Source organism: Marmota monax, unplaced genomic scaffold, assembly GCF_021218885.2.
Source record: "Marmota monax isolate L192 unplaced genomic scaffold, Marmota_monax_Labrador192_F-V1.1 WCK01_AAM20220418_F8-fsc00010, whole genome shotgun sequence".
In the NCBI taxonomy this organism is placed as follows: Eukaryota; Metazoa; Chordata; class Mammalia; order Rodentia; family Sciuridae; genus Marmota; species Marmota monax.
The window spans coordinates 3,974,126-3,981,154 of record NW_026692321.1 but is presented as its reverse complement, the minus strand read 5'-3'; the positions used below and the strand labels follow the sequence as shown (position 1 = coordinate 3,981,154).

The 7,029-nt window shown below is 48.9% G+C and overlaps 1 protein-coding gene across 2 annotated transcripts; it reads right to left on the bottom strand.

The window, feature by feature from the left end:
• Positions 1-3,287: 3,287 nt before the first annotated feature.
• Id2 (inhibitor of DNA binding 2) lies at positions 3,288-5,613 on the bottom strand. 2 transcript variants are annotated; one of them, XM_046441202.2, is made up of 3 exons: positions 5,145-5,613; positions 4,761-4,824; positions 3,288-3,946 (listed from the first exon to the last, which is right to left on the bottom strand). In XM_046441202.2, the coding sequence occupies exons 1-2, from the start codon at positions 5,490-5,492 to the stop codon at positions 4,768-4,770; spliced, it is 405 nt and encodes a 134-aa protein (XP_046297158.1). In that variant the 5' UTR covers positions 5,493-5,613; the 3' UTR covers positions 3,288-3,946; positions 4,761-4,767. The 2 variants fall into 2 exon arrangements, with proteins under 2 accessions (XP_046297158.1, XP_046297157.1); XM_046441201.2 differs by having other exon boundaries at positions 3,288-3,889; positions 5,145-5,612.
• Positions 5,614-7,029: the final 1,416 nt, after the last annotated feature.

Here is a 7,029-nt window from a genome sequence, read left to right as displayed (position 1 = left end):
TTCCACAAGGTTGCAAAATCTTGACCCTGATTCCTGTTTGCCAAAGTCCCCTTTACTGAGTGCAGCATCCTCGCCCAGGACTGCCACAAATTCTGTGCACTCTGCTCACTCATGACTCTCTTTTGTCTCTTTATGTGTATCCTCTGGAAAATCCCCTTCCTCTTGCAACCCTGGGTGGTACTGTCCATGTGCCTGCTTCAGTGGTTGGCACTAAACCAAATGCCTGCTGCTTGTCTTCTCAGCTTATCTTGTTTCCTTTGGCCGAAATTTTCTTTATGATGAAACAAAGACATCCAAGGTCCAGGTGAAGTCCAGGCATCTTTCATCCAGAAAGACACCCAAATCCTGGAGCACCTTCTCTAGCAGCGAAATTCATCAGCAACTGGAATAATGTGTGGTGGGTCAAGCTAAAGGAGATTTGGATAGTCCAGGGCTGTGCCCCTAACTGTGGAGGGCCCATACATACATGACTATCCTTGAGTTTCAAAAGCTCTTACAAAGCAGCTGGCTATTGACAAGAGTACTGTTTTCTATAAGATTCCACATCTTTGCCCTGTATGTGGAAACTCCTCCTACATTCTGGAAACAGCTGGGGACTGAGTTAGTTTGTCTACTACCTGGCAGTATGCAATGGATCCCTCACTGTATATCTGAGTACAGTCTCTATAAAATGAAGAGACTACACATCTGCTTACTTCTAAGGAGTTAGCCATGGCTTCAAAAACTAAAAACAAATGTAAACTGACTTATACATTTATTCTTTGAGGTTAGTGTGATTTTCATTCTAAATCCAGATAAGGACAGTTCAAGAAAATAAATCAGTTCATTTCTAAAATTCATATAAAATAATTGGAATAGAATCCAAAATGGACATAAAAAGTAATACTACATCATGTTCAAGTAAGAATTCTTTCATAAATGTCTTAGCAGCAGAAAAATCAGTGTAATCTATCAGAGACAAGTAATATTGACAAATGCAGTAAAATAATTTTACTAAATTCACCCTCAAATTATAATGTAAAATTCTCAACCCCAAACCAACCTAGCAATTGAAGGGTTCTCCCCAAATTCAATAAACAAATGTATGTTTTTCCCCACACGGAGAAAAACTGACATATTTTCATTAAGATTTAGAATAAGAAAAGGGCGCCCGCTCACCCCCATTCCAATAACAAACATTGGAGATTCTGGTTAATGTCATGAAAAACCTGAGAAAAAAGATTAGATACAAACTTAAGGGAAGAGAAGGGAAAGCGACCTGGCCTGCCTTCTTCTGACCGCAGTTTATCTACCCCCACGCTCCAATGTCCATCTCTTTAAGGTCCAGCATCCTGTCTGAACTTTTTTCAAAATCCAGGACAGCATCTAGTGTCACTAGTGGGTGTGAATTTGCCAAGGGGGTCCCACCCCGGTTCTGAGGTGGTAAAAAGATGAGAGCGGCAGGTGGAAATGACTGTCCACGCGCTAGAGACGCGACCTTCCGCGACCGTGTCAGTTTTGGAAGTTGCATTGCCCTGGCGCTCGCCCCGCCGTGTTCCTGGGTCGCAGCGCCCAGGCCCCGAGGCCCACCAGGACAGAGCGGCGAGCCGCGGTCCTCACGCCGGCCAGCAGGTGGCGCCCGGCCTCCACTGAGCGACCCTTGAAGGGCGTGCGAGCTCCGCGCAGGAGAGTGCCCCCAAAGGTGCCGCTTGTCCTCGGCTGCGCAACTCTAGGTCGTGGTCCAAGCGCTGCAAACTGTGTCCGGCGCCCGCCCCGCCCCGCGGCCCCGAGGCCCCGAGTTCTAGGCTCCCGGCCGCGAACTGACTCCATCGGTTCGAGCCGACTATGCGCGGGTCCCCGAGGACGGGGGCGACGAGGGGCTGGCGTCTGCCTCCGGCCCGGAGGAAAGGACAGGGGGCCCGGCAGCGACCTGTCTTCGCACTTCTTGCGCCCGTCCCGCAGGGCCCCAGCGCGCAGGGTGGCGGGTCGTGCTGGGCCAGCAGCTGGCGACAGGTGGCGGGATCGCAGGTGACCGGTCTAGAGGGCGGCCTACATGGGCCCTGGCCCCGCTGCCCAGGTGCGGCGGCCACAGCCCGCTTCCCTGGGGTGTGACTGCCAACCACGATCACCCCGATCACCCCGCGGTGCGGTACGGCGCGGGGTCCGAGCCCCGGTGGCCCGCAGCCGCCCGCCGGCCGGTCCCGAGCGCGGCGAGGCCCTGGCCGCCGCTCCCCTCCCCCGCAGTGATGGATTCGGTGTCAGGGGCCAGGAAACGCCAACGCCGCCGGGTAGACTCGGTGGCGCCACCCAAACACCTGCTCGGGCGAGAAAGTGGCTCCAGGTGAGATCGTACACCCCGGCCCTGGACCCGCCGCTTCCTTCCCCAGGTGTCCTCCTCGCACCAGCCTTCCAGACCCCCCGCCCCCAGTCGTTTCGCCGCGGGACGGAACATAAACACGCGGGTTCTAATCACCTACCAGAGTTTCATACATACTCGAAGGTCCCAATGTCGCCACCCGAGCGGGGAGGGAACAGCCGCGGTCCACTTCCCTGACTTGGACGGCCTTTCTCTCCCCACCCTCCTTCCGTTACGGTCCAGGGCGGCAGCGAAGGGTGAAGGGCGCTTTAAGTTGTCAGTCTGGGAAAGAAGCCGGCCCAGCCTGGGTGAGCTACAGGTAGAGGGCCAGGGGAGGCCCAAGGAGGCTGCTGACTGCAGGGCCGGGGTGCAGCCGAATTCCCACCGGCAAACAGTGAGACCCCCAATTCCGGGGAGCGGATGCTTTCGGAGGAAGGAGCACTTTCACCTATTCCGAGGGGCCTTCACACCTACTGTCTCCCTAGATCCCACATTTGGGTGACCTAACCCGTAGGAGCCACGGCCCACAACTCATTCTTAAATTCTACCCCACAGCACAGAATCAAGTTGTCCCTTGAGGACTAACTGAAAACTTTTGGGTGTACCGCCTTCCCAGTACCCATCAATTCTCCTAAACAGTAGCAGCAATCCTTTGCTCCAAGGTGCTGGAACTGATCACACATGTGATAAGGACATTCTCTGCACGCAAGTCCCCAGGTGTGAGCAGCAGAGGAAGAAGGGGTTCGATCAAATGATGAGAGTGAGAACAGCCACGGACAGAGCAAGAGACCTTAAAAATAATTCAGAATTCAGGTATTGACTTCAGACACATTTTATTATAATCTTAATACAGTCTACATAAATTTGAACTTGTATTTATTTGGGTTCAGTTATAACATAGCATAATAAAAATCAAAGCACTGGTCCTCTGAAATAAAGCAGGCAATCACCATTCAATAAACACACTTGATTTATTTTGTATAAAAGGGTTAAGTTTACAACTAAACTTTTATAAAAAGTTTAGCATGAATAAGTACATCATTACACTTTTTTTAATGCAGAAATATACATCTCTGCCACTATACAAGAAAACTCTAATTAAAGAGTTCACAAGGTTTCACTCAATATATATAGATATTTATGTATAAATATATACACAGCATTCAGTAGGCTTGCGTCAAAAAGGTAATTTCTGACCAAAAGACTTCATTTAAGTAACTGAATACTGACTCCTTCTGGTATTCACGCTCCACCTTTGAAAAAAGGCAAAGTCTGCTTAGATTGGGCAATTCCTTGTGATTTTAACGTTTTCGCTCCCCATGGTGGGAATAGTATATAAAGAAAACCTTCCAACTGCAGAAAGGGCATTTAAAAGTCTTTTTCATAAATAACGAATATCACAGTCCAGGACAGAGAACACCCTGGGAAGATGATCATTCTTAGTTTTCCTTCCATTTGTTTTTCTTTTTAAAAAGGTCCATTCAATTTGTCCTCCTGGTGAAATGGTTGAAAAATAAGTTCATCGCCTTAAGAGATCCTGTGGATTTGTTGTTGCTGTTGTGCAAAAAGAAAAAAAAAAGAATAAAAAGAAAAAAAAAAAGTCATGAACACCTGCAAAAGATCGGGAGAGAAAGGCATGTTTAGGAGAATGTAACCCAAGGGCAGAGGCCGGCAGACTGGCGCCGAGGAAGCCACAGTTTGAACATTTAACCAAACACTGGGAGATTGGGCAAACCCTGGCGTCCAGATGCAATGCACACACTGGGCCTCAAGACAGCACAAATTAAACATGAAAATAGCAGAGACTCAAGGGAAAAACTTCCCAACCCAATCTCCTATTTGGATCTCCAACAGCAGTGTTCACAGGCGCCAGTCTGCTTCTTGTAACAATTATTTGATTGAAAACAGCCCTTTAGTTAACAGATAGGGAAGTCTGCGATCCCAAAGCAAAGGGGCTAAGGCACAGGGTAGCAGTCCTCAGCTAGTCCAGAGAATCCCAGAGAACTGCAGTTTTAGGGAAGGAGGATCACTATGGAATTTGTGGCGATAAGATTAATTACAGTGGAGGTTAGTACCTCATAGTACTGGAGAATAGTGGGAAGAACCAGGGCATTGCATTCGCTACAAAAGCCAATAGACACTCCTTAGCCACCGCCAAGGTAAGTTACTGGCGTCATTTTTTTCTTTTCTTTTCTAAGGAAAATGTTCTGTGATCTTGAGGAAGCAGAGTGACAAGCCCCTTCACATCTGGCGAGAAAAGGTAGTGCCCTTCACACAGTGGAATAAACATGGGTTTACTAAATCAAACATTTTGGAGATACACAAGCAACATGGCCCAAGCAAATTACAAAAAACGCATGCACTTGTGCGAGCACACAACACACACACACACACACACACATTAAGAGGCACAAGCAACACTCACCATTTATTCAGCCACAGAGTGCTTTGCTGTCATTTGACATTAACTCAGAAGGGAATTCAGAAGCCTGGAGAGGAAAAGGATAAAAGGCACGAGGTTAGACAATCTTAAGGAGAAAGGATCTCGTATTAAAATTATTATCATTAAAGTACTCCACAGAACAGCAAGTTCCCTTAAACACGTTTATGCTACAATTCAGACTCATGCATTAACATGTCAGAACTTATTAGCGATTTCACACACGGCTCGATCTAGAGCAATTTTTGAGAAAATAAAGTTAATTAGCTCATGTGTAAGTCACGGTCTTGACAATGGACCGACTAGTGACAGCCCTGACGATCGCTGGAGTGTGGGGCGGCAGAGAGAGGGCATCAGGGGCAGTCTTACCTGCAAGGACAGGATGCTGATGTCCGTGTTTAGGGTGGTCAGCGGCGTCCTGGACGCCTGGTTCTGTCCCGGTCTCTGGTGGTGCAGGCTAACAATAGTGGGGTGCGAGTCCAGGGCGATCTGCAGGTCCAAGATGTAGTCGATGACGTGCTGCAGGATTTCCATCTTGCTCACCTTCTTGTTCTGGGGGATGCTGGGCACCAGCTCCTTGAGCTTGGAGTAACAGTCGTTCATGTTGTACAGCAGGCTCATCGGGTCGTCCACCGGGGTTTTGCTCCGGGAGATGCCCAGGCTGTGGTCTGACAGACTGTTTTTCCTAACGGACCTCACTGGACTGAAGGCTTTCATGCTGACCGCAGTGGAAGGAGAGACCGGGAGGGAGCGGGCTGCCCTGGAGCTCAGGCCGCCGCCGCCGCCTGCTGAGCTGGCTGCGCTCGGCACCAGGATCTGCTCAGAATGAAGCGCGAGCCCGGCGGGGCGGCTTTTATCCGCCCTCGCCGGGGCCACACGCTCGGTCTTCCCTTCGTCTCCATTGGCGGAAGGCGGCGAGTCCATCAGACTGAGCGAGCGCTCCCATTGGCGGGCGCGGGCGCGGGGCGAGCGCTCGGTCCTTCCGCGTTCGCAGCCAATCCCCGCGGGGTGGGCGGGGCGGGCGCGAGCCCAGCTGGGCTGGTAAATAGAGTACTGTAAACGCCGGGCGGGAGGAGGGGGCAGACCCCGGGCTCGGAACGGCGCCCGTCATTCTCATTCCAAATGCCCGACTGGACGCTCGCTCCGGGGTGTGCCCTAGAAGCCTTTCACACCTTGGAGATTTCAGCAGCCCCAAAGTCGGAACGACTAGGGCAAGTTCAGCACAGCCTGGGGAAAGTCACCGTTCACTGCAGCCCACGGGATAACGTCCCGAGAAAGACAGCAAGCAGTTCAGAAAGAGAAAACGCAAATGAGTGTGCCACTGAAAAGTCACATTTGTAGAGTGAGTTCCGTCTTTTAGGATGAGGAAAGCTATGTTTAAGAAAAAACACCCATGCATGCATTAAAGGACGGGTTTAGTGTGGGATTTTGCAAGCTGGAGCAACTGGGTAAGCACTATTGGAAACTCAGTAAAATGAGTACTTATTGGAAACCAAGCCTAACCTTGCCCTGACCTCTGAGGAGCTGTGAGGGGCTTGATACTTAGGTTTTTTTTTTTTTTTCCAAGAACGAGGCAAGACTATTATAATGATCCTATTAATCGGAAATCATTAGCAGAATTTGCATATTGAAAGTACATTTACATACACTGCCCTTGAAAGGCTGTGGGTCTATGCCCTTCAGTGTAGGTGGCAAAGTAATGTGATTAATTATGCACATGCAGTGATTCCTGATGTCACATTCCAGCACCTACAGTATTTCTAAAACTCTGGGGTGTGCCCCAAGAAACCTTTCACCCTTGGAGATTTCACAAGGCCCCGGTAGGTGGCCTTTAGCCCACTGACATCTTAACACTTATTTTTAAAGAAAATTATGTTATTATGAGGATTGGAATCTTTTGAGTACTGGTACTAGATGGGTTTTCAGGGTTGGTTCGTTTGGCTGTAAATCCTTAAAAACATAGTCTTTCAGTCGAGTTAAAAAACATTCATACTATTGATTCAAATATTTTAATTCACACATAATTCTAGCTCAACTTAGGACCACAAAAATCGTATTCCTCTAGAAAACAATAAACTAGAAACCCCCAGAAAACGTAATATTTGTATCTTGCTTACTTTTTGTTTCAATCTCCCTGTCCTCTGCATTTCAGAAAGAGGAAGGAGGCTGAACTGGCGACTAGAAGCAAAGCCTAATAATAGGGAAACGGTATTTCTTGCTTCAATTAATGATTAATTCCTCAGCTGGTGGGCCA

Coding starts and splice junctions, on each gene's coding strand:
- Id2 (XM_046441202.2), bottom strand. CDS start 5,492: ATGAAAGCCTTCAGTCCAGTGAGGTCCGTTAGGAAAAACAGTCTGTCA. Junction 4,825..5,144: donor TCAGCATCCTGTCCTTGCAG/GTAAGACTGCCC, acceptor TTTCCTCTCCAG/GCTTCTGAATTCCCTTCTGA.